Source organism: Mesocricetus auratus, unplaced genomic scaffold (assembly GCF_017639785.1).
Source record: "Mesocricetus auratus isolate SY011 unplaced genomic scaffold, BCM_Maur_2.0 Super-Scaffold_4256, whole genome shotgun sequence".
Classification (NCBI taxonomy): Eukaryota; Metazoa; Chordata; class Mammalia; order Rodentia; family Cricetidae; genus Mesocricetus; species Mesocricetus auratus.
The window spans coordinates 72,240,909-72,267,690 of record NW_024429182.1 but is presented as its reverse complement, the minus strand read 5'-3'; the positions used below and the strand labels follow the sequence as shown (position 1 = coordinate 72,267,690).

General features: G+C 50.7%; 1 protein-coding gene across 2 annotated transcripts; it reads right to left on the bottom strand.

The window, feature by feature from the left end:
• LOC101833970 (major vault protein) lies at window positions 1-26,742 on the bottom strand. 2 transcript variants are annotated; one of them, XM_005064378.4, is made up of 15 exons: window positions 26,587-26,742; window positions 16,728-16,877; window positions 16,389-16,584; window positions 12,337-12,460; window positions 12,103-12,234; window positions 10,163-10,257; window positions 9,672-9,908; window positions 5,939-6,220; window positions 4,953-5,197; window positions 4,674-4,871; window positions 2,399-2,785; window positions 1,717-1,833; window positions 1,204-1,330; window positions 546-734; window positions 1-270 (listed from the first exon to the last, which is right to left on the bottom strand). In XM_005064378.4, coding segments are annotated over exons 1-15 (2,613 nt in total). In that variant the 5' UTR covers window positions 26,589-26,742; the 3' UTR covers window positions 1-138. The 2 variants fall into 2 exon arrangements, with proteins under 2 accessions (XP_005064435.1, XP_040610036.1); XM_040754102.1 differs by lacking the exon at window positions 26,587-26,742 and adding an exon at window positions 18,020-18,138.
• Between the last annotated feature and the right edge of the window lie 40 nt (window positions 26,743-26,782).

Here is a 26,782-nt window from a genome sequence, read left to right as displayed (position 1 = left end):
TTTAAATTTCCAAAATTATCAGTTTATTTTTATCAATTGTCAGTGCAGTCATTGTCGACCTAAGGCACAGCCTGGCTGCTTCAAAGATACTGGAGCAGGGGGGACTTGGCCAGCCTTCCCCAGGCTGGGCCAGCCATCTTACTTTGGTGCTGGTGGCTGACCATCAGCCCCCAGCCCCAGCAGCCCAAAGGCCGTGTTGAAGAGGTTTATGGGAGAAGAACCATCTGTGATGAGGGTGGATTTCAGGCCCAGGGACTGAAGAAGTTTCACCTGCGGGGTGGAAGGATAGAGTCAGAAACTGTATCTCAGCTGTCTCCCTAGCGGGCTGGGCTTCAGAGGGGCCCTCCTAACCATACCGGCCTTCCTGACTCTCTTTAAGGTGCGAAGGTCTCACCTGTTACTGTCCCCTAGCAGCGCTAGCTCTGCAGGGTTTAGGGCGGTGCCTGATTCGGGTGTGGCCAGTTCACTCCCAAGCCCTTTGCATCCTCCAGCATTTCCCCAAATGCGTTGGCATCCACCCTCCTCCTGCGTCTCTGGGGCCTCACCTGCATCTCTGGCCCAGCCACAGCCAGGTCCCTGATGGTGCCGGGGCCCAGAGCCTCTGTCATCTCCTTGAACTTCTTCGCCTCCACGTCGGCCAGCTGCTGCGCCTTGCTCACCTCCAGCTGCAGCTGGGCGCGGGCGTAGATCAGCTCCAGCTCCCGCACCTTCTTTACTCGGTCCAGCTCGGCCTCCTGGAAGGGGACACTGGCTGGCTTGAGGTCTGGTGGCCCAGGAACCGCCCCACAGGTCGCCCACGCCATCCACCCTGAGGGAACTGAGGCAGAAGGGAACCGCGGGTGCAAATCCCAGTTATGCTACTGTTTAGCGAGCGACTCTCAGGAAGGAGTCCCCTCATTCAAGCCCCAGTGTAAACCGGAGGTGACGCATACCTCAGGCATGAAATGAGGTCACGGATGGAAAACACACACAACAAAGGGGCCAACGCTTCAGTGCTCGTCTGTGGAGTGGCTGTAATAACCCCCTTCTGGGAGTGTGCGTCCATTGCTACAGGACAGAGGTCTTTGCAGACCCCTGGGAGCGTGAGCTCAGCTTTATTTAAGCCCGGCTACCTACTCGGTGTCCCACTTGGTTCCAGGGTCTTTAATGAGCAGGCCTCTTCCAGGCCCCAGGGCCACCCTTCCAGCAGCAACCCCAACTCACCGTCTCAATGGCCAACGCCTCCGCCTTGAGCTTGGCCTGCAGCACGGAGCCTTCTCCTTCAATCCGTGCGGCCTCTGCACGGGACTCGGCCTCTGCCTTGGCGTTGCCAGTGCTTTCCACAGCCATGCTGCAGGGGAAAGAGAGTTAGGGGAGGCCTAGAAGAAAAGCCCACCCACTCAGGGGCTTGAGGGCAGCACCATGACGGTCAGAGGACAACTTCTGAGGCTCCACTATGTAGGTCCCTGGGAACTCAGGTCATCAGGCTTGACAGCAAATGCCTTTACCCACTGTGTCATCTTGCTGGGCCATAATTTTAATTTTCTTCCGATACTGGAGATGGAGCCCAGGGTCTTGTAGGCAAGTGCTCTACCACTGAGCCACACCCCCTCCCTTGGTCCTGGCCTGTGCCTGGAAGCATGCAATGCTTGCCTCTTACCCCACCCCTGCTTGAGTCAGCAGCTTTGCCAAGGCCCTGAGAGCCACCAGTCTTCCCACCTGCGTTCCTTGACCCACCTCATAGCCTCAAGCTCCAGGAGTTCCTTGCGGGCTTTCTCAGCTTCTGACTGGTCCAAGATCTTCTGCCTCTCAAGCCGGCCACGGGCCTCCTGCTCTAGTCTCTGAGCCTCATGCCTGGGTAAGAGCAGGGGCCAGGGCTAAGAAAGGAGAGCCTGGAGTAGAGACTGCCCGTGCCTCCCCTCGGTCAGCATGCGCCTTGACCCAGAACAATGAGCAAGCTGTGAGCAGCCCTGGTGTGGCTCTAGGCCTGTGGAAGACACACGTGCTTGGTTCCCGTGGGAGAAAACCCACTAGGTGCTCTCAGACATCGATGAGCACCTGGGAGCACGTGGGTGAGTGAGAAAGAGGACGCGACAACATCTGCAAGAGAAAGTAAGGGGCTCTCCTGGGAGGGGACCTTAGGGCTGAAAAAGGATCCTAGGCAAAGAGGTTCCAAAGGCCCAAGGTGGGAGCAAGCTGCGGGTTGGGGACGGGGAGGCCAAACTTTCCTGGAGAGCCTGGAAGGTCTTGAAAAGAATGGGAAGCCATAGGAGCAGGAATGTCTCCTGTTTTAATAGTCATGCTGGGTAGAGAATAGACCCTTGGGGACCAGATGGCAGCAAGCAGACATTTTGAAAGCCACCTCCCTCAGGTCTTGGCACTAGCTGAGATGTTTCCCCTGACCCCCTGAACTACTCACTTGGCTGCTGCCTCCTGGGAGTTGGTGGTAATCTCAATGGCTAGCTGGACACTGCGCTGAAGGGCGTCCCGGGTCCTCTGGTCCACAGGCTCCACTGACTGCACATCCACACTGCTGACCACCAGCCCATTTTGGGGAAAGGTGGCCCGGTCACGAGCCCTGGGCAGGAGTGTGCCATCAAGACCTGTGTCTTCAGACGTCTCAAAGCCAAAAACAGCCATGCGAATGATACGAGCTGAGTTCTTGTGGAAGTCATCGAAGGTGACAGACGCCACAGCCCCTCGGACTCGGGATGCAATGGCCTTGCAAGCATCACCCACGAAGTCAGGCACGGAGAAAAGCTTCGCTGTCTCTTCAGGGTCATTCCGGTTCTTCAGCTCAAAGTGCCTGTGAACAAAGAGACCCAAGGTGAGGAAGTCGTTTTCCCACAAGAAATGATATCATATCCCTTCCGAGCAGGATTTCAGGACCCATCCTACAACGGAGATGTTAACTTGTGCCCAGCAAGCTCATATGTAACTGTTAAATCCTCAGAGTCCCTTGGAGGACAATGCCTATTCTCCCATTTTACAGAAGAGGAAATAAAGGATTAGGGGAGTTAAATTCAAGGTCATACCATATGTGGCAAGCCAAAACTTGTATCCAGGCAAGATGGCTCTATAGAGGGCATGTGCTCATAACTATCACTAGGTCAGCACCCTATCTGCCTTGGTCATAGTGCTAGCTCTTGGCCAGATGCTGGTGAACATCATTTCTCTAGGTGATTCCTAGAGGCAGGACCTCACATAGGAGACCCAGGCTGGCTCTGAGCTCTTTCAGCTGATACTGGCCTCAAAAATCTGATCCCCGCCAGGCGATGGTGGCCCACACCTTTAATCCCAGCACTTGGGAGGCAGAGGCAGGCGGATCTCTGTGAGTTCGAGGCCAGGCTGGACTGACAGCCTCCAAAACAGTACAGAGAAACCCTGTCTCTTAAAAACCAAAACAAAACAAAACAAAACAAAAAACTGATCCCCCCCTGCTTCTACCTCCTGAGTGCTGGGATTACAGCCACGCGCTGTTCTGATGGTGTTAATATATATATTTGTGTGTGTTTGTGTGTAGTGTGTGCAGTGTGGGGGCATGGCCTTCCTATGGAGGTCAGAGGGTAACTCTGTGGAATCATTTCTCTCTGTCCACCTTTATGTGGGCTCAGGGACGGGACTGAGGGTGCAGCAAGGGCCTTAACCTGCTGTACTAATGTCCGCCCCGCTGGCTTTTTTGAGAAATAGCTTTTACTTATTATTTCACTATTTCATACGTGTATATCATGTATTTTGATCATACTTACCCCATTGCCTTCTCTTATTCTCCTCACTCCCCCTGGAGGACTCCTCCTTGCCAACCTCACTCCTAGTTCCATGACTTTTCTAAGTGACTCAGAGTTTAATAAGAGCTGTATGCATGAGCATTGGCATGAAGTTATTTACTGACGTATGGGCACCTTGTGCGTGGCTACATCACTGAAGAAAAGTTACTCTCCTGACCCCAGCATCCGGGAATTTAATTTTTCCTTACAGCCTTTCAGTGCTCTGTGAAGTGCATAACCTTCATTTTCCAGCTAGGAAAAAGGAGGAAAACACAACGTTCCTTGTGCAGGTCCCCAGACAGCAAATAACACAGCTGGGACAGAACCCAGGAGTGTGTTCTGGCCACATGTGCACACTGTTCATGCCTGTTAATTGTGAAAAGCTATTGTTTTTTTTTAAAGATTTATTTATTTATTACATATACAGTGTTCTGCCTGTATGCCAGAAGTGGACACCGGATTGAATTGTAGATGGTTGTGAGCCACCATGTGGTTGTTGGGAATTGAACTCAGGACCCCTGGAAGAGCAGTCAGTGCTCTTAACCTCTGAGCCATCTCTCCAGCCCAAAAGCTATTGTTTTAAAGCCTTGTGGAAATTGGGAGTGGTGGTACATGCCTTTAGACCTAGCACTAGAAAAGCAGAGGCAGCCTAGTCTACATGTGAGTTCCAGAATAGTCAGGGCTGTAGAGAAACCTTGTCTCAAAACAACAACAACAAACAAACAAAAAACAACTTGTACTGATAAACAATGGAGGTGTGATTAAGTAGGGCCCTTTTCCTGGGGCCCTGAAGTCCTCATCCTAGAAGGTTAGGCCATTCCCTCCCCATATTTTCTAAATCCCCAGCTTCCTTCTGGTCTAGGGCATCAAGACCCGCCTTCTGTCCCTCCTTGTTCCCGAGGCTACCCTCTAGGTCTCCAGTCTCACCAGTTGTAGGCAAGTTGCAGCTGCAGCCTGGCATGATCTGCAGTTTCAATGGTGATGACGTCAGTAAAGAAATCAGGCCCCAGCAGCAAGCAGAGTGCACGGCGAGCATGTGGGCGCTTGGGCCGTCCAGCAGAAAGGGACAGTACTGTGAACTGTTCCTCAGGATCCAGTGACACCAGCTCGGGCCCAAAGACCACGCTGTGGGGAGAGGTGGAGGTCAGACTCCCTGGGAGCATCACTGGGGACCCCACAGAGCACAGAGGCCCTTCACTGGCTCACCGGGCTCTCTTGGCTCTGTAGTCATAGACCTGCACCGCCGCATTGTGCGGGACTCGGTAGCTGACTACCCGGGTCTTGTTCCTTGGAGCCGAGGGCTGAAGGGTCTTGGCTGTGCCCTTCTGACCTCTGTCTGCCAGAGGGTCGTGCCCCAAGTTCAGCAGCTCCTCCACCCCAGGGGGCAGCTCCTTTTCCCACAGGACTTCATCCTGGGTCAGCATGTAGGTGCTTCCAATCACAGCCCGCACCTAAGGAAGGTAGGGAAGAGAGGGTAGGAGGGAGAATGGCCTGAGCGGACCCTGCCAGGGGGGTATCCTGGTTAAAGGAGGTCTCTGCAGGAAAGCAAGCTTGGCTGCCATCTGCTAGGTGTTTTCTCAAGCTATACCCATGCTTTACTTTCCTCATCTGTATAATGGGCCATCTGTCTGGGGTTACACAATGAGGAGGGTTTACAAGTCTAATTCAAAGGCCAACACTTGTTATGTAGTAAGTACTTGATTTTATTTCTAGAATTTTCCTTGATGGAGCAGTGTGGTGAGCATCACGACCACAGATGTGGTCTTCAGAAGCACCTCACACATACTAACACCACCTTGGATGCTGAATTGTTTCTACATTAGATTTCCAGGGACAGAGAGGTTGGCAATGCAGTCCTCAGTCAAACCAAGGTCAAAGTCAAGGTGAAGCAGCATAAGGAGAGTCTAATGAGATGTACGCCACATTCCGGTGAGATCTCTGTGCTAGGACCACATCTGCAGTATGGCAAAACCCTGTCCTAAAGCCTAGTTCACTCTCAGCCGGAAACTCCACAATGCAAAATTAGACATTGAGCACAAAGATGGCAAATGGAGTATGAAATGGCCTCACGTCTGTCAGAGGGCCACCTGGCTGCTGCTATGGAGTCTCCCCCAACCTGCCTCTTCCCCTTAGCATCACCTGCTTGCCAGGGGAAGCCACCTCTGGCGCCTCCCACACCCCAGCATGGGTACCTTCCCGGTCTTGACATCCTGCACATAGATGCCCTCGTTTTGGTCCAGAGGGATGGCCTGACGCTCCTCCACCACCTCCACTTTTGCAGACGGCACATACTCCAGGGGTCCACGGATGAGCCAGCGGTCTCCAGCCTGGTGGGAGACCTTCTCCTCGCCTTCGCCCTCCTCCAGGGGCTGCAGTGCCCTCAGCAGCAGCCCCTGCTGCTCGGACAGCACGTACACATCCTGGATGCCTCTTTCCAGCCTCTCCCCTGGCTGGAGGAAAAAGGACTTCTCTCCCTGGTGGGAAAGAGGGGCGGTTAGGACACGGTGCCCCTCAGGCCTGCAGCAGAGCCACACGGCCTTGATGTAGTCTTCTGGCTTCCCACCTCTGCCTGACCTTGAGCGGGGTCTTCTGATGGTACTCTCCCATCCACAAGCTGTGTTGGGCTTGTGTTGAAGACAGAAGCCCAGAGAACATCTCCATCATAGGCCCTGTCTTTCTGTTTGGACAAATGCTGGAAGCTCACCCGGTAAACGGTCGGGACCTAGGACCTCAGGCTAAAAAGGTAAGCATTACCCTAGGCTGGGTGCAGCGCACCCGTCTGTGCACACCGGAAACTAAAGAAGGATTGTCCTGGGTCCAAGGTCAGTCTGAGTAACAAAGTGAGAACCCAGTCACAAACGCCACAACAAAGAATCCACAAAGAAAATAAGATGCTTGCAAAGAAGTGATATATACTTAACCTATTGCTGCTTTTCATTTCTCCCGTGGTTTGCTTTCTTGATAAGGTAAAACTCGAGGGTGGGCAAACTCTGGTCATAGGGCCAACGCTGACCGGCCACCTATGCTGTTTGCTGGTGGTGTTGATGATATGGGACCTTGCCGTGTTCCCCAGACTGGCTTTGGACTTCTGAACTCTTGCATCAGGCTCCCAAGCAGGAGGCACTGCAGGTACATACCTCACTGCAGGTACATACATACCTCACTGCAGGTACATACATACCTCACTGCGGGTACATACCTCACTGCGGGTACATACATACCTCACTGCAGGTACATACCTCACTGCAGGTACATACCTCACTGGGTCTACTCCCTCCTTTGAGAAGGGCTCTTGGCATGTAGCCCAGATTGGCCTCAAACTCACAGTCATTCTGCCTCAGCTTCTAGAGTGTGTGTCACATCTGGCTCAGTTTATATTTTAGAAAACAGACAGACTTCTCTCTGTGTCTGTGGATAATGGCTTCTAGAACCCTCCCAACTAAAAACCCCAAAGTGGTGTTTCAGTTCCTTATGGATGTAGCCCATACATCCTCCTGTGAGCTTCAAGTCATAAATCATACTGATAACACATAATACCATGTAAAGACTGTATTGGAAAAATTATAAAGAAAAATTTACATTTCTTTTGTTCAGGTGAAACTTTTCTCAAAACTTTTGAACTGCTGCTGGTTGAACTGCAGATGTGGGGCTTGTGGATAAAGAGTGTGTTTGTGTGTGTAGGGTGCATGTTTAGGCAGCTGTATATGTGTGAGGCTATGTGTGTGTGACTGTGTCTGAAGGCCAGAGGTTAACCTTAGATGCCACTCCTCATAAGCCAGTTAATTTTTTTTAAAACGATGTTTAAGCCGGGCGTTGGTGGCGCACGCCTTTAATCCCAGCACTCGGGAGGCAGAGGCAGGCGGATCTCTGTGAGTTCGAGGCCAGCCTGATCTACAAGAGCTAGTTCCAGGACAGCCTCCAAAGCCACAGAGAAACCCTGTCTCGAAAAACCAAAAAAAAAAACCAAACAAACAAACAAACAAAAAAACAAAAAAAAACGATGTTTAAATTACTTTTTTACACACATATGCACACCTGCATGCCATGGCACACATGTAAAGGTCAGAGTTCAGTTTGCAGGAGTCAGTTTTCCTGGCCTACCAAATGGGTTGTGGGGATTGAACTTGGATCACCATGCTTGGTGGTAAGTATCTTTACCCACTGAGCCACCTAGACAGCCTTGCTTGGTTTTCTGAGACAAGGTCCCTCACTGGACCTGGGGCCCAATGATTAGACTAGGCAGCTAGCCTCACAGACCCTCCTCGCTCAGCTAGCCTCACAGACCCTCCTGGGTCTCCTGCCCCGACTCTGGGATTACCATGCCCAGTTTTTTTGTTTTGTTTTGTTTTTTTTTTAATGCAGAGATTTAAGCATTGAACTCAGGTCCTCATGGCAAGCAAGTTACCAACTGACCTGCTCCTCAGCTCTGGACTGTGTTTTTATTGTCATGTCAGTAGATTCAAAATTATTCAACTGTCTCAACTGTATAAGCCTAGAATATTTTTTTCATTATCCAAATGTTTATTTACTTTTTCTTTTTCTTTTTTTTTTTTTTGCCTAGAATATTTTTATCACTTTGAAAAGAAGTCTGTCCTATGACTTTATATATTAGGAGATTTCACATATATGGACTCATATAGTATCTAGTCTGGCTTCTTTCACTTAGCTGTTGTTTTCAATCTTTGTTTGTTGTGGTATAAAGAAATACTTCTTTTGCTGGGCAGTGGTGGCACATGCCTTTAATCCCAGCACTCGGGAGGCAGAGGCAGGTAGATCTCTGTGAGTTTGAGGCCGGGCTGGACCGATAGCCTCCAAAACAACACAGAGAAACCCTGTCTCGTAAAAACCAAAAAAAAAAAAAAAAAAAAAAAAAGAAAGAAAGAAAAGAAAAAGAAATACTTCTTTTAAAATCCCACCTTTTTTTTTTTTGGAATATGCCACAATTTTTTAATCCATCCATCAAATGATAGACATTTGGGTTGTTTTGTTTGGTTGTTTTTGAGACTGGATCTCACTAAGTAGCTCTGGCTGGCCTGGAACTCACTATGTAGACCAGGCTGGCCTGAAATTCACAAAGACTGGTCTGCCTCTGCCTCCGGAGTGCTGGGATCAAGGGCGTGCGCCACCACCTCCTTCAAGGGTTGCTTTGACTTTTACTCCCCCATCCTCTTCTTTCTTTTTCTCTTTTAGACACCATCTCACATATCCGGGAGCCCAGAACTCACCATGGGTCTTGAACTCCTGATCCTGCTGCTTTAACCCCCCTAGCGCACTGCCACACACCTAGTTTCTGGCTTTGCTTCTACACTGTTCCAAGGTGCTGTGACAGTAGTCTAGCTAAGCACCTTCAGTAGAAATCTCATCCATATAAGCCCTAAACTGTCTAGTTCCTGCCTTTCCGGAGGCAGCTTGCTAAGCTTTCATAGGAGGCAGGGGAGGGCAGAGGGTGGAGAGATTGTAAGATGTGTCTTATACAGAAGACAAGGGTTCTGGAACATGGAGGAGAAAATCCCAGGAACTTCAGATGGAGCGGAAGTTCCCACCAGTGACAGCAACAGGCACATAGGGTCTGAGGGAGAAACCCAGGGTCCCTAGGGGAACCAAATAGGACAGTGTGACAGGTTTAATTGTACAAAACACTGAGCCGGGTGGTGGCGCACGCCTTTAATCTCAGCACTTGGGAGGCAGAGGCAGGCGGATCTCCGTGAGTTTGAGGTTAGTCTGCTCAACAGAGCGAGTTCCAGGACAGCCTCCAAAACAATACAGAGAAACCCTGTTTCAAACAAACAAATAAACAAAAAAAGCACTGGAGGGGTTTCTAGAATGTGTGTGCTATTTGGAAGAAGTGAAAGGAGAGAGATTAGAAGGCCTCGTGTGGCTCAAGGGTCTTGATTCTCACAAACTCCGGGGAGAAGAGCTGCTTACCTTGACAACACGCTTTTGTCCCAGCTGGTTCTTGCCATCTGGTCCCATTGGGTCAAGGATGACACAGTAATGTCGAGGTCCCAGAGTGGTGATGGGTACCACCCCCAACACCTCCTCGTGGACATCTGGCACATGGGCTTCTGTGTCCTGGACCGTCACTAACCATTCCTCCCCAGTGCGGTGGGCCACTCCCCGAAGGTCCTTGAAGTTCTGCCGAGCCCGGAGGTGCAGGGCTGTCTGCAGGACAAAATACAAGGTGTTTGTGGAGGCCTCCCCCACCTCCTCTCTGTTAGCACCTTGGATCCGGGAACACCATAGGCCTCTAACTGACCTCAGTTCTCAGGGACAATGCCTACCTACCCTGGAGGACGCGCTTGAAATCTGACCTATTTTTTCCTGTGACCTCAGGGATGCTGAGTCTCCTTTCCTTGCACATTGTCTGCCTTTGAGCACTGCCTAGCCAGCTCCTACCCCACAGCCAGAGCACCAACCTTTTCTGTAAGGATCACAGCGTCCACCAGATCCAGCACCTCTTCAAACACAGCCGGGAGATAAGCACCCACGGATCGGACCAGCCACTCCTCACCTGGGTCATGAGCAGGGAGGAGTCAACACAACTAGCACCCGCCATGGCTTCTCAACACAGCCTAGGTGACAGGACTGAAGAAATGCCACCGCCCCCCAGGGTTGAGCAGCTGACAAGGTCCTTGCAGCCAGTCCTTCCTATGAGGCTGGAGGAAAGCTAACCTCTATCCCAGAAGAATTAAAACAACAGCAGCCTTTTAGAGGCTGGGTGTGGTGGCACACAGTGGTGGCACACACCCATAATCCCAGCACCATGAGATTAAGGTGGGAGGGTCAGGCGTTTTTTGGACAGCCTAGGCTACATAGGGAGATCCATCTCAAAAGGCAAAAGCCAAAAAACTACAAAGGCCGTTCTAGAACACTAAGTCACTGCTACAGCAGCACCCTGCAATGCTGTCTGTAAGCATTGGACAGAAGGGCCTCTACAAGGCCTGTGAATATCATCTTGTTTATTAGAGCAGCAAGTATGCCCACCAGCAAGTCACAAATCTCACCCTGCCTGGCCACATACCCTAGGTAAGTGCTTCAGTCTAGCCATGGAGAACATGGGAAAAGCAGATTCTCACAGTTGTCAGGGCATTAAATAAAACACCATCTGTCATTTGGAACCAACATCGGGTCAATGCTTCTGACTTTCTGATCTAGAACCAGGTAAGAGGTGGCCACTGCCTACCGTTGAGTGAAGAGTGGGTAGGGTATCTGGGCGTTGGTGGCACACGCCTCTACTCCCAGCACTCAGGAGGCAGAGGCAGGTGGAGCTCTGTGAGTTCAAGGCCAGCCTGGTCTACAGAGAGGGTTCCAGGACAGTCAGGGCTACACAGAGAAACCCTGTCTTGAAAAACAAAACAACAACAATAACAAATGGGGGAGGGTAAAACTAAGCTATCATGGTGTGACTGCAGGGTTGAGACTAGGGAACAGTTAGCATGGGAGCAGATGTGCAGGAAGCCACAGACAGACCTGGACAGCCAAAGACACTAGAAAGAGCAGGCATGGCGGTGCACTTATAATCCCAGAACACACAAAGCTGAGGCAGAAGGATTGCCATGAGTTTGAAACCATCCTGGACTATATGATGAATACCAGGTCAACCAGGGCTACATGAAATATTGTCTCAAAAACAACAGGCCTGGGAAACCTCTTGCCTGGCTCAGTGGATAAGAGCATTCATTCACTCACTGGCTCTTCTTACAGAGGCCCTGGGTTCAATTCCCAGCACCCACATGGTGGCTCACAACTGTCTGTAACTCCAGTTTTAGGGGATCTGACACCTTTTTCTGATCTCCATGGGCACCAGACACAAAAGTGGTGCACAGACATACACACATGCAGACAAAACACTCATACATAAAAATATGGTAATGACATATTTTTAAAAATCTTAAAATCAAGCCGGGCGTTGGTGGCACACGCCTTTAATCCCAGCACTTGGGAGGCAGAGGCAGGCGGATCTCTGTGAGTTCGAGACCAGCCTGGACTACCAAGCCAGTTCCAGGACAGCCTCCAAAGCCACAGAGAAACCCTGTCTTGAAAAACCAAAAAAAAAAAAATCTTAAAATCAACAGTAAGAACAAACAATGAAAGACAGAGACAGGCTGGGTGGTGGCTTACACCTTTAATCCAGAACTTGGGAGGCAGAGGCAATCAGATCTTTGAGTTCCAGGCCAACCTGGTCTACAGAGAAACCCTGTCTCAAAAAAACCATAAAAACAAAAACAAAAACTCCACAGAGACAGACAGACAGACACCGGGGGGAACCCTGCCCTGGCTTTACGTGGTTTCTCTGGATCTCCCTTCAGGGAGCCCTTCCCGCCCACTTACCAGCAGTGCCCTTTGTTGACCTCACCTGTCACCCTCTGCTTGCCATCCCTGTCAAAGCATTCCTTCCGGGCCCTTAGCCGCAGTGCCTGGTTCTGCTTGATGACTGTGGCCTGAATGATCTCCACGACCTCCACTTCCTTCCGGGGGATGTAGGTGCCTGGGGAAGGGGGAGGAAGCCAATGGACACAGACAAAGATGTCAGGGCTATGGCAGGAAGGCCCGGTCCAGACAAAGACCATGAGATGGAGCTGTAACTCACCAGGTCCCTCAAACAGCCACTCATCTCCCGCCATGACCTTGTCTCCATTCTCATCCTCAAAGTCTAGCAAGGCCTTGAGATGCAGGGCAGTGTTGGGCAGAACCACCTGCAGCGGGGTGATGTCCTACAGGGAAAGAGTCATGAAGTGCTCGAGCTGTGGCCCAGGGTTCAAACCTGATACTCCGGAGACCAGAGCCCACAGCCTCAGTCTTCGGGAGGTCTGCACTGCTGCCGTGGATCAAATCAGGGCCTTGAGAATGCTGAACTGAGTTCAGTCACTGAGTTACACATCCAGCAACACAGGGGCCATCTTTGTGCATCTCCATTAAAGACACAGTGGAATAGACAAGGTAGGGTGGGCCCAGGCCACCTGAGCTAAAGAACTAATGAGGACGTCATCACCGATGAGCCAAGAACACTGTCCTCTGTCGAAAACAAGGGCGAGGAGAAGAGCTGGTGGGAGATTGGGAGAGACATCCAGGAAGCTGAATAATGACAATCGCAGGACCTTACGCTCTAGAAAGCAGTTCTCAACCTGCAGGCTGTGACCCCATGGGGCCACATATCAGACATTCTGTGTACCAGACACCACCATTACAATTCATAACAGTAGCAAAATTACAGTTATGAAGTAGCAGTGAAATACTTTTATGGTTGGAGGGTCACCACAACACGAGGAACTGTATTAAAGGGTTGCAGCATCAGGAAGGGTGAGAACCACTGCTCTAGAAAGAATTTGAAAGTGCAAGCATAAAGCTGGGCATAGTGGCACACGCCTATAACCACAGCACCTGAGAAATGCCAACAAGAGAAGCAGAGGTTCACAACCACCCTCAATTACACAGCAAGTTCCAGGTCAGCCTGGACTACATGGGACCCTGTCTCAAAAAACAGAAAGAAGGAAAGTGGGATTATATAAGTGCTATCCAACACAGGGTTTAATCTTGTGGCTTTCAGGGCTGCCTCATGATCACAGGATTCCCTCCAGTAGGAAGCAGAGGCCTTACAAAAACTGACCAACCTTAAAGTTTGTAGAAATGCCTTTACAAATACCACTTGATTTGGTCTTTGAAAATATTCTAAAAGGGGCAGGAAAACAGAGGTTCAGACATGTCGGGCGTGGGGCAAGCCTACATAACTGTTACGGAATAGAGTGAAGACGTGAACCCAAGTTAAGGCCCATGTTTCCTACAATGGACTGGCCTGGGCTGCAGAAGGAGGGCGATCACTTACCCCCTGGCCTCACACCGCGCTGGAGACAGACAGACCCCTTATCAGCTTCTGTCCAGTCTAGGCTGCCTTCAAAATCACGATCTTCCTGCCTCTGCTCTCCAAAGCACATGACTGCACACCCCACTGCCACTTCCTGTCTGTTTCACCACCAAGCCATGGTGTCTCCCTGCCGTGTTCCCCTTTGAAACTACCAGGATGAGAGTGACACCTTCCTAATGGTCCACTGGCTGCCCCCACTGTTTCTTTCGGGCTTGTCCCCTGTGCCGGTGACATCCTGATCAATACTGAGAGTCCGGAAGAAGAGAACTAGGGGGCGGGAGTGTTGGGTTCAGATGTCTAAAGTGAGGCTACTCTAGAAGAGCATTCCCCGCTGCAGCCAGGAGTCCTGAGCGGTTAGGGACACAGGATCATGAGGTGCACAGCAGACTCAGGGCAGAGTGTGAAAGCAGCAGAGACAGGGACACAGTGGACACAAGGCTGGCCTGGAACTCCTGCCTCCCAAACGCCAGGATGACAGGCGGACGCCACCACGCCTGGCTTGTCTTAGGCCTTTGCCAAAGGAAGTTCAGCAGAGCTGGGGGGTAGAGTCAGAGGGGTTTGTGAAGGAAGAACTGAGAGACGTCAAGTACAGATTGCTAAGAAAGAGCAGATAAGAGAGAGAAAGCCATAGATGGCTAGAAAACAGATTTACAGGGCCATTAGGAAAGCCTGCAAAGAACTAACGTGCATACCCTCCCACCTGGTAAGTCTCATTAGTTTCTAAAAATCCGGAGGAGGCCAGGTGTGGTGGCACACTCCTTTAACCCTAACCCTTGGGAGCCAGACGCCCATGGATCTCTGCCTTCTGACCAGCCAGGACTACTGTCTCAAAATTTGGGGGAGCTGGAAAGGTGGCTCAGTGTGTAATAGTCCTGGCAGCTAAACCTGACCACCCAAGTTTGATCCCCAGGACCCACACAGAAGGAGGAGAGGACTGAGTCTTGCAAGTTATTCTGTGATATGTACATATACTCTATTGGTGTCTGCTAACACACACACACACTCATCATCATTATTATCACCATAAAATATTCTGTTTTTTAAAAAATACCTGGAGTTGGATGTGGTACTGTAATCCTAGTACTTGGGAACCTGCTGCATGAGATTTGCCACAAGTTCAAGGCCAGTGTGGTCTACATAAAGAGTTCTAAGCAAGCCAGGGTTACATGGTAAGACTCTGTCTTAAAAACAAAGCAAAGCCAAGAACAAATTCACAAACAAAACAGAAGGAAAGGCGAAGGCCAAGCTGCTGTCATGGTCACGGCTCAGGAGGAGGCTGACCCAGAAAATGTCTCTCACGCCATCGACAAAGGCTGCTGGTCTCAGAGAAGGTGGCGCTATGGGAGAGTGTGAATGCTGATCAGGATGGGCAGGCCCTTCTCTGAGATCCCCACCCTCCTGGTCTGAGTGTGAGAGGATGTAGGGGAGAGGTGAAAGTGAGGCAGGGATCACAAGCTTTGCTCCTCAGCCTCCACGGTTTCAAAACTCCATACTCATTTCTTCACCCACTCCTCACCCAGAGTGGGACTCGGTAGCTGGAGCTAAGACAAGGGTATAGATTTGTTTGCTTGTTTGTCTCACCGTGTAGCTCTGACTGTCCTCGAACTTGATATGTAGACCAGGCTGTCCTTGAACTCACAGAGATCCAACCTGCCTCTATCTCTGAGTGCTGCGGTTAAAGGCATGCGCCACCACCTCCCAGCTTCACTCAGCTTCTTTAACGATTGCTGTCTTAGTCATCCCTCATTATTTTTAGTTTCATTAGACTCTTTATTTATTTCTCTCTGTGTGTGAGAGTGTGTGCACGTGTGTGTGTGCGCGTGCTCCTGTGTGAGTGCATTCGTGTGAGTGTGTAAGAGTATGTTGGTGCGCATGAATCAGCATACACGTTTGGAAGTCTGAGGGTAACTGGCAGGAGTGGGTTCTCTTCCCACCATGGGGTTGAGGGTTGGACCTCAGGTTGACAGACACGTGCGGCAAACACTTTGTCTTGCTGTGTCATCTCACTGACCCCTCATTATTTCCCTGTATTGTCCTCCCCAGCTGTGTGCATCTCTGTGCTCTCCCGGAGTCATGCTATTAGGCACTCAAGAGCAAAAAGCACTGATTAGGGCTTGTGGATATAGAGCACTTGCCTAGCATACACAACGCCCTGAGTTCTATCCTTAGCACTGGAAAAAAAGGAAAATTTAAAAGTGAGCTGGCTAGATGGCTCAGTGGTGAAGGCACTTGCTGCCAAGCCTGATGACCTGGGTTCAACCCCAGGACCCACATGATGGAAGGAGAGAACTGACTCCTTCGAGTAGTCCTCTGACCTCCACATGCAATCGGTAGCATGCATGCACACCCCGTCCCCCAAATAAACAAGGAAATAAATGTAACGATAACATAAAAGGTACTGTTCTCTAGGGAAAGTCAGCTTAAAGGTTTAAAACACCAAGCAGGTAAAGGTAGAACTACTAAAGAGATTTCCCTTGCTTGGGAGCTGAGGCCTGAGGGCCACAGATGAGGGTCTGGCTATGATGGTGGTCCCTGCACCACCGCAACAGGCACAGGCATCTAGGCGTGGATCTTGTGAGACAAGTGAGGAGTGTGTGGAGAGCAGGGCAGTTGGAGTGAAGGGGCAGTGAGTCAACTTTGCCCCGGTGAGAATCTGTAAACAACCCTCCTCCTCAGCCCTCCCCTCAGGCCCTTTGTTTTCCCCGGTGGAAGGCAGTGAGGAGCCCTAGGAGTAGGGACAGAGCAGGCAGAGTTTGGCTCAAGGGAGGAAAGCCAGGTACCTTTTCCAGCACTTCCCCTGGGTACAGGGGGAAGGGGTCCTGGGCCAGTCGGATCTCCTGGTCAGCATGGCGAAGCCGAACTTGCCCTGTGGTGTCAAATAACACCAAGCTCTGGGCATCCCGGGACACAGGGTTGGCCACTATGCAGTAGTGGCGTGGGGGAACTGTCACCATGCGCACTGGGGCAAACAGTACCCTGTTGCAACGTAAGAAGGCGTGTGAGGACCCAGGATGCTGTTCCAAAAGAGGCAGTAAAAGCAAGATAACCTTCCCAGCCACCTAGGCAAGGGTCACTCCTGCCAGCCAGGCTCTCCTCAGCTGGGACAGCTCTACACCAACCTTTCATTGTCCTGCCGGATGTATGTCTTTGGTCCAACCTCCACACGGGACACATTGCTGTTTTGGTCCAGCACATGGATGTAGTGGTACGGGGGGATACGGATGATGGCCTCTTCAGTTGCCATGGTAAATCCCAAGCCCCGGGCAAACCTGATGGAGAAGGACAAGTAGAGAAGACAAAAGATAAACACAGGGCATTTGGGACAAGACGGGGCAGTTCAAAGATGGTCTCCCCTTCCCAGAGCCCCAGGAATCCTCTTCTGCTTTTTAAAAAGCAAAATGTTTTATTTCATGTCATGTGTATTTGCTTGCATGGGTTTATGTGCACCGTGTGCTTGCATGCAGGAGACCCCGGAGGCCAGATCCCCTGGAACTAGACTTAGTGGTGGTTGGGAGCCTTTCAGGGTGCTGGGAACTGAATTTAGGTTCTCTACCAGAGTAGTAAGTGTTCAACTTCTCTAGGCCCCGCTTCTTTTTTTCTAATTGACATATATGACATAGATATATGGATATGATTTATTTTATGTGTATGAGTGTTTCGCCTGCATGTATGTATGTGTAACTGGTCCCCTACAGGGATCAGAAGGGGGTGTCAGATAACCTGGAGCTGGAGTTAGAGGTAACTATGAGCCACCCAATGTGGGTGCTGGGACTCAAACTTGGGTTCCCCTGCAAGCACTCTTAACCTCTGAGGCACGTCTCAGAGCTCCTCCTCCTCCTCCACCCTCTTCCTGCCTTGGCCCAGTCTGAGTTCACTGGACTCTGTAGCCTAGGCTGACTCTGAGGTCACGGTCGTCCTGTCTCAGTCTCTGGGAATGAATGGCAGGCTCTGCCATTCCTGCTTCTCCTTTTCTCACCCCACCCGATCACTTCTGCTTGCTTCAGTTACCCACAGAAGCCAGAGGCGCTCCTCCTTTCCCTCACCCCAGTCCACTGTCTCCACACACACCCGTGGATCATAGGTTCCCAGTTCCTGAGGTGCAGCAGGCAGTCAGGCCAAGCTGAGTGAGCAGATCACTCTGGGACACAGCCATGCAGCCTTGTCCTGCACACACCAGGGAGCCATGCTCTGCGAAGCTTGCTGGCTTCTTCAGAGTCAAGCAGCTTCTTAGTCCATGACTCACGAAGGCCTGGCTGTATTCAGATGTCTGTCTGCATCCCTCCCGTTTCCTGGGCTCTAAGCAGCCCTGAAATGAACCTTCCAGAAGTGGGCCCCCGCCACAGAGAAGACCCAAGTGACGCTTCCATTGAGCCAGGTGGATGCGTAATGTGGCAAAGCACTCTAGTCTCACCCTTCTTGGTCTCGGGTCTGTGGACGCTCCTGGTTCCTGCCGTCACGCTGTCACAGTATTACAGGGAGGAGAGGAGGAGACGAAAAGAGGGCAATGCTACCCATTCCATCGTATTTACCTCTGAATCCCGGGTGGTTTCAGTCAGTGCTTGGCTTATTTGTGAATGTCACACCCTTATCACTGCCCGTTTTTATACCCAGCACCCCTTGAACTTTGGACAAGTCTGTTTGAGTCAGAAAAAGGCAATTAAGTTTGCTAGGCAATACAGAGCCTTGACCCAGAAACTATATACTTGACCTCTTCCTTCCTTCCTTCCTTCCTTCTTTCCTTCCTTCCTTCCTTTCGAGTGTGTGTGTGTGTGTGTGTGTGAGAGAGAGAGAGACAGAGAGAGAGAGAGAGACAGACAGACAGAGAGAGAGAGAGAGAGAGAGAGAGAGAGAGAGCGCGCACGCGTACGTGCAGTACCTGCAGAGAATCCAAGAAAGCTTTGGATTTCCTGGAGCTAGAGACACAGGCAGTTATGGGCTGCCTATTATCGGTGCTGGGAACAAAGTCCTATTCCCTGCAAGAGCAGCAACTGCTCTGAACTTCTGAGCCATCTCTCCAGCACCTGGAAATATTCTGTCTTCTGTCCCTGGACTAACCATATGCGCTTGAACATCTGGAATGTGGTTAGTGCATCTGAGAAAATAAAGTGCTTTTTTTTCTCGTTCATTTTGATAATGAATCTTGTTATTTAGCCCTGACTGGTTTTAAATTCTCTATCTTCTGGCTTCTGAGGGCTGGAGTTACAAGTGTGCTCCACCGTCCTTGGGCAAAGTGTTTCTGACTTTGCAGTGTTGAGAACGCAGCCTATGGCTCCCTTGCACAAGCTGGGCAAATGCTCTACCGCTGAACTACGTTACACCCTGTCCTGGTTAGCTTTTTGTCATAACGTAAGCCAGCGCCAAACGGAAAGAACTGCAACTAAGGGTGTCACTGCATCAAACTGCTCGTAGGCAGGCCTGAGGGCCATTTTCTTGATTGCTAAGTGGTAGAGGAGGGTCCAGACACTGGGGACAGTGCTGCCCCTGCACGGGTGGCCCTGGGTGGTTAAGAAAGTGGGCTAAGCCAGTAAGCAGCACTCCTTCATAGCCGCTGATGCAGTTTCTTCCTTTAGTTCCTGCCCAGCTCCCCACAGGATGGAATCCAACCTATAAGATTTAAGAAACCCTCTCCTCCCTAAGTTATGTTTTCTTATCACGTTTTATCACAGCAACGGAAAGCAAACTAAAACACATTCCCAGAAATGTTCTTATTTTAATTTGAGAGTCTAGCAGTAGAGCACTAGGCCCTAGGCTTAGTCCCCAACATGGGGGGAATTTTTAATTTTAATTTAAAGGGGCCATTGTGGCTGACTGATGCCATTTTGCCATTTGAATACTCTAGCTCTAAGTAGTTGTGACTCAGATACAGACTATGAGTCATTCAGTGTCATTCAAGAAGTAGTGTTACCAGGACAAGAGCTCTGAAGTAATGTCTGATTCTTTTTTAAAGAAAAATATTATTGTTGTTACTATTTTCAATTGTTGTAACATAATTGAGGGTTGAATTTTACAAATGCTAGACAAACTCTCTTTCTAGCACTGAGCTACATCCCCAGCTGGTCTTTTCTTTCTGCAAAGGGTTAGAAACACCAGCAGAATCCTTAGGGACCTGGATTCAGAAGGCTTGGGCTGGACCAGGGATGCAGCTCAGTCGATGGAGAGGTTGCCTATCATGCCTGAAGCCCTGGGTTCAAGTGGCAGCACCACACAGACTGGCATGGTGGCTTTCATCTGCAATCCCAGCACTCAGAAGGCAGAGGAGGATTGGGAGTCTAAAGTAACCTTCAGTTACACAGCAAGTTTGAGGCCAGCGAGGTTATGCGAGACCTATCTAGAGACAAAAAGATGAAAGGTTTTTGTTTGTTGTTTGGGGCATGTACAGGAGCATATGGAGGCTACAAATCAACCTGGGGTGTTATCTTCAGGTGACATCTACCTTTGTTTTCAAATTTGTTAAATTAAACTTTATTTAGTGGGTATGTGTGCCATAGTGAGCCTATGGAAGTCATAGGACAACTTATGGGAGTAAAGTTGGTTCTTTCCTTCCACCATGTGGGTCAAACTTGGTTTGCCAGGGTTAGCGGGAAGCACCTTTGCCTCATCTCTCCTGTCCCACCTTGGGTTTTTTGAGACAAACAAAACAAAACAAAACACCTCTCAGTAGGACCCATGGCTTGCCAAAACCAGCAGGCCTACCGGCCAGCAAGCAAGGATTTATCTGTCTGACTACAATTACCGGCCAGCAAGCAAGGATTTATCTGTCTGACTACAATTACCGGCCAGCAAGCAAGGATTTATCTGTCTGACTACAATTACCGGCCAGCAAGCAAGGATTTATCTGTCTGACTACAATTACGTGTTTAGCTTTTACTTAGGTGCTGGGGACTGAACTCAGGTCCTCTCACTTGAATGACAAGCACTTTAAGCTGAACCATTTCCCTGGCCCAAGGCTATAGCTTCCAAGCTTTTCTGCTACACTTCCCGCATAAGCAACAGGGTGCAATGTCGCTTGTGCCTGTTAATGCTGCCAGCTTGATTGCCAGCACCTAGAATCATCTAGCAGACAATGCCCAGGGCGTGTCTGTGAGGGGATTTTCCAGACTAGGCTAACTGATGTGGAAGACCAAGCCCAACCACCACCCATGGGCTTGGGGCTCACACTGGATCAAAAGGACAAAGCAAGCAGGGGCATCTAGCTGTTTCCTGACGGCCAGTGGGTACGGTATGAGCGCTATCAGGATTCTGCTGCATGCCATCAGGCACGATGACTGCAACCTTAAATAGTGAAGATTCAAGTCCTTCCTGAAATTGCACGTGTGGGGATTTTGTCCTTGCAACACAAACAGTGGCTAACACACTGCCTCTTTCTGTAACATGGCAGCCACGTTGGGATTTGACCTAAGCCTTTTCCTGGGCTCCCTTTATAAACACAGGAAGTTAAGTTCCTGATTCTCAGGAGGGCAGCTTCTCCAAGCTCAGAGCTCTTCTCACTTCCAGGCTCTGTCCCTACTTAACCTTCTGCCCCAGCCCTCCTCACCGCTGCTCGTCTGGCTTAGCTTTGCCTCTCTTCTAGCTGCTCCAGGATATGAAATGGGGAGAGCAATGTTCAAGACTCTGTAAGGTTGGGGCCACCTAACCTGTGACTCCCACTCTTTTTTTTTTTTCCACTGTGTAGCCCTGGCTGTCCTGGAACTCACTCTGAACCAGGCTGGTCTCAAACGCAGAGCTCCACCTGCCTCTGCCTCCTGAGTGCGGGGATCGCAGGTGTTTGCCAGTTTGCCACCACCACCTGGCTCCTCTTCTTTGAAGGGCGGCCGTAGACAAATCCTTTGCTTCTCTATCTGCCTCCTCAATTATGAAACTGGAATGACTAGCAGTCTCTTCCCAGCACTGATGACACGTTTGTACAGAAAGCCCCCAGAGCCAAGCCTGGCTCTTCACCAGCACCGTGTTTACTACTGAGAATAGATACAGCCCAAGTCCCAATTTCCTAACCCAGCGAGGGAGGGTGTGGTCGGGGCCTCCTTCTCCAGCTGGCATTAGGACTTAACCCTCACCTGTCTCTTGGCGAGGAAGGAGGTAAGTCTTACAGCAACCTAGCCCAGCACTAGGGCACAGCAGTGCAGTGGCTCCCACAGTTGGAGCGTCTCTCCAGGGGCTCCTCTGCAGGTTCATTGCAAGGGAGAAGCTGGCCAGGAAACCAGATGGGACAAGAGGAAGGGCCTGGGATGTCAGCAGGGTTTGGAAGTTCCACCCGGAGGAAGGGTATTGTGGAAAGTCCTCTGAGGTGGGAGTAGGTTCCAGGCACAGCCTCTATTGGCTCCTTGAAGTACAATGCTCCTCTCCCCAAGACTGAGGCCTCTTCACCATCTGTCACCCCAGCTGGGAACAGTCAGGGGGCCTGAGAGCCTCTCCCAGCTCAGTGACTCAGCAAGAGCCTTCCTCATAGCTAACCAGGCTGGGTTCCGGCTTTGTTCTGAGGCCAAGCCCCCGCTTCAGCACAAGGGTTCCATTTCACTTCCCTGTGGACTCCCTGCCACGCCCCACAGCTGAGCCTTCAACTACGACCACCAGTCAATTCCTATGGAGTCCTGTGGCCCGTATGTCCCCAACCCTGTATTTGTGACAAGTCTCAGAGTCTAGTGGCTTACTAGATGATATGTGCAGTTCCAGCTTTTTATTTCTGTTAAGCCAAGGCCCTCAAACGGCAGCGGTGTGCTGGGCATGGTGGCACTTGCCATTAATCTCAATATTTGGGAGATAGAGCTGGGAAGGTCTCTGTGAGACAGAGGCCAGTCTGGTCTACATAGTGAGTTGCAGGCCAACCAGGGCTACATAATGATACCTTGTCTCAAAATAAACAAATACTAAGCCTGTGGTAAAGGGCCCCTGGATGTGTCCCTGTGAGGGTATGTGCACGTGAGTGCTGGGATCTGAACTCAGGTCCTCTGTAGGAGCAGAGCCTCTTAGCTGCTGAGCCATCTCCCCTGGAGATTCTGTTTGTTTATTGGCTTTTTGAGACAGGGTTTCTCTGTGTAACAGCCCTAGTTGTCCTGGAACTTGCTCTGTAGACCAGGCTGGCCCCGAACTCACATCAAACTCACAAAGATCCGCCTGCCTCTGCCTCCCAAGTCATGCACCACCACTTCCTGGCTTTTCCCTGGAGATTCCTAAAGTCCTGTAAATCTGGGGATTTGGACTTTTTGGTATCAGGCAGAGTCTGAGCACCGATATTTTTTAAAGTTCTCACAATGTATCAGAGACTACGAGGTCAGGGGACACTGCTAGTTCAGGCTAGCCTGGGTTACACAGAGACATCAGGGTGTGGGGGAAGCTGGGTCTAATGGTTCATTACTGTAATCCCAGAATTTAGGAAGTAGGAAGGGACTGCAGTTTGAAGGGCTGAGCTAGACAGCAAGTTTCCAGTTAGCTGAGGGTAGAGTCTGAGACTTTATCTCAAAACCTCAACAGAGCCAGGTGTGCTGGCATACACCTTTAATTCCAGAGTTTGGGAGGTTCAGGTATGTGGGCCTCTGAGTTCCAGGCCAGCCTGTCTACAGAGAAAGTTTCAGGGCAGCCAAGGCTACACAGGGAAACCCTGTCTCTAAGAACCATAACAAAACCTCAACAACAGGAAATGTCAGTCTGCCAGGGTTCTGTCATTTCAACCTTGGCTCTAACGAAGCTTCCTCTGCAGGACTGAGAAAGTGGCAAGGTGACAGTCCTGAAGCTACAGGTTTAGGGAGAGAACAGCCCATCTTTTTGTTGGCTTGTTTCTTGAGACAGGGTTTCCCTGTGTAATAGCCCTGACTGTCCTGGAACTCACTCTGTAGGCCAGCCACCATGGCCTCTGCCTCCCAAGGGCATGTGCCACCACAGCCTGGTGGGAGGATCGGCCGGAGGGTCCATTGTAAGCACACCAAGCTCAACAACTCAGACCGCATCTGAAGTGCAGCGACTCCCCCTCCTTTCTCTGGGTGGGGTGGGGGGGTGTCTGGTCCAGGGTAGCACTGAGCTGCCTGTGAGGCCCAGGGACAATGACCTGAATCTAATCTGCCTTCAGGAGAATAACAGCACAACTCAGCCTCACCCAGGCCCTGTGATAGCATTCCAGTTTGAAGAGCCTCTTTCCTGTGGCTAACGGTTCTAACTGCCCAGCCTCACCCTTGAGTCGTCACTCCGGCACTTCCTAGTTTAAGCACTGACCCTGTCAGATTTCACTTTCCTGCCTTGTGTGATAAGAACCCTTCTCGGGTTGGTTCCAGAATCAATCTGTGCCCCCACCAGCCTGGAGCCTCTTCATTCTGCACACCCACCAAGTGCTGAGACGACAGGCCTGTGGCACCACCCTCAGACCTTTCTCCCTCCTCCCATCCCTCCCCGCCTAGCTTCAGGTAGCTCCCTTTGTTCCCAGCTCTGCCCTGTGGGTCCAGGCAGGGCCCACAGTGAAGTGGTGACCCAGCCCAGCCAGCAGGTCGTCACCCACTTTGAGAAAAGGTGCGTGAGTGTTCAGTATGAAAAGGGACTCTCCCTCAGTGACCTCACCTTCCACCATGTTAGTTCTGCGGCTTGGACTCAGATCTCCAGTGAGGCTTGGTGGCAATCTCACCAGTCCTTCTTAAGTCCCGCTGAGTGGCAATCCATGCTATACTATAGCATAGGCGTGCCAGGCTAGGGAAGACTAGAGACGCCGGAAGAAGAAAGAAAATCTTAACCTGAACTGTGGCCCAGTTAGGCCACTTTGTGGTAGGGGGACAGTTTGGTGGCCTCACCATGTGCCAACTGGCTCTGCCAGCACAGAACTCTGCTCCCAAGATGTTACAAATGAATGCCAATCACCAAAGGTGAAGAGTGTGTAGACCAGAAGTGGGCTTGGAACCTCTGATCTAGAGCCAAGTTTTCTCTCCTGGACAAGACTTGCCTGGGACTTCTTTCTCCTTTTTCTTTTTTAACTTTTCTGTGTGTGTACATGTATACAGGTGTCCATGAAGAGGGCATCAGAGCTTATAGAGTTGAAGCAGCTGTGAGCCACCCAATGTGGGCACTGGCAACCCAACTTGGGTACTGTGAGCAGCAAGCCCTCTAAGTTACCGAGGCAACTCTCCAAGCCCCACTTTGTTTTCAAGAGTCTTGTTTTGCTGTGTAGGCTGGCCTTGAACTCTGGGGATAAAACAATCCTCGAGCCTTTGTTTCCCAAGTAGACAGGACTAGAGAGAGGCTCATGCTCTCATGCCTGGTTTCTATCTACTTCGTCTCTCAGGCCTTACTTAGGATCTGTAGATCAAGGTTTCCAGGCAAATTCTGGAACTTGTATCTGAGGCATAATCCTCACCACCAACTCCTACTTGGAACAACAATCACATTTTAAATGCATTTGCCTGACCCATTCTAGACTAAGATGTCAAGGTCTAGCTCAGTCACTCTGCTTCAGAAGGTTGGCCAGGCTTCCGCTGGGTCACCATTCCTGGAGGCAGGATGGCTTGTGAGGCCATGGGCCATAGAGGATATGGGTGGGGTTGTTGCTGTCCAGGAAATGGCATTCAAAAGTGAACATTTCCCATAGCCTCTGCTACACAAGAAGCTGGAGTTGGCACACACCACAGGAGGCCTGAATACCCAGCACCCAGGCACTCAAGGCGGTAGGTGCCCTGCCCAACTACCCCACCTCAGGGCAGGGTAGATACTCTGTGTACCAAAGGTATAAGTAGATAGTTTCCTGTGATGGTCAGCCTCTCGTCCCTGCCCCAAGGGTCCTCAGTAGGAAGCAGAGGATATTAGGAACAGCTACCTTAACCACCATCTCCTATCGGAGTTGGACTGCAGTCACAGATCCCAAGTCCCTAGAACCTCAGGCCAGTTGTCCAATCGAGCTTACTATCATTTACACCCTCTTCCCCAAAGACGCTTGTTCTCCCTAAACTCTGCACCTTTTGGAAATCAAGCTACCCTTACAAGCATCCTGTTAGCCAGTGCTCAGTGACTGGCCTAAGCCCACAGTTCGAGCAGGCCTGGACAGGGCAGCAGGAGAGAGAGACCAGGGTCAAGTCACATGCCTGTCATTCAAGAGAAAGCAGAGCCCAGGCCCTTGGGGAAGGAGGACAGGAAGACCAAAGATGGAGTTTGCATGGAAGCTGTAACTTTCCCTAACTGGCTCAGTTATTTGAGACAGGCCCTTACACAGTGGCTCAGGCTGTGGTGACACTATGTAACTCAGGCTGGCCCCAAACCTCTGAAACCCTCAGTCTGGCAAGGCTCCCCCAGGCTTTCTTTGTTTCTTTTTTGTTGTTGTTGGTTTTTAAGAAAAAAAGTGTGCTAGGGGCCAAAAACAGGGTCTTGGATATGTAGTTATGTTGTGAAATTGAGTTATATCTCATTCATCAGTTTGTAGAGTCCCCGCCTAACATGCATGAAACCCTAGGTTCGAACCCCAGCACTGAGTAAAACGGATAGTGGTGGCAGACAGCTACATCAGCATTCACTCAGGAGGTGGAGGCAGGAGGACTCAAGGTCATCCTGGGCTACAGAGTTCAAGACCACTTAGGAAACACAAGACCCTTTCTCATAAAAACAAAAGCCAAACAAGTAAACCAGAAAGAAGAAGACGGGGTTTCACTGTGTGTCTAAGCTGGCCTGGAGCCCAGGCTCAAGGCACCCTTCTCCTTCAGCCTTCTGAGTGGGCAGTTAATGTGTGCAACTGGGTCTGACCAGAGCACCCCCTCACCCCAATCCCAATCTTCTGTGAGGTACTGATGTCAAGGAGGCTTGAGGTTTTGGGGGTGAGGATATCGGCAGGGTGTTTCAAAGTCCAGAAAACTCTTAGAAAGTGAAACCTCCCAAGGCAGAGCCGCCAACGCCCTCCTTCCTGCCCTTTTCGACTAAGGTACAACTGCCCCAGAAGAAGGCAGCACTAGTCAGTGGGACAGACACCTACTCATGGGTTGGAGTCTGGGGGCCCTGCCAGGGTTTCAATCCCATACTCACATTTAGCAGTGTAGCTGGCTGCTGCAGGCCTCAGAGTCAGGAATTTCCCTACCCACACTGGGGATGACTTCCCGTAGGCAGGGGCGGAGCTTGTATATTTAAAGGGCCCTGCAACTGTATCGTTTCCTCCTCCAGGCTGCAGTTGAAGACACTGCATAGAGTCCATACTCAGCAATTTCTGCCTCAGCACTGACTG

Excerpts from the sequence above, each read along its gene's own strand:
- LOC101833970 (XM_005064378.4), bottom strand. Across the intron at positions 12,461-16,388 it reads CAGGGGAAGTGCTGGAAAAG|GACATCACCCCGCTGCAGGT; the intron begins GTACCTGGCTTT and ends CTTTCCCTGTAG. Across the intron at positions 6,221-9,671 it reads GACAAAAGCGTGTTGTCAAG|GGAGAGAAGTCCTTTTTCCT; the intron begins GTAAGCAGCTCT and ends CTTTCCCACCAG.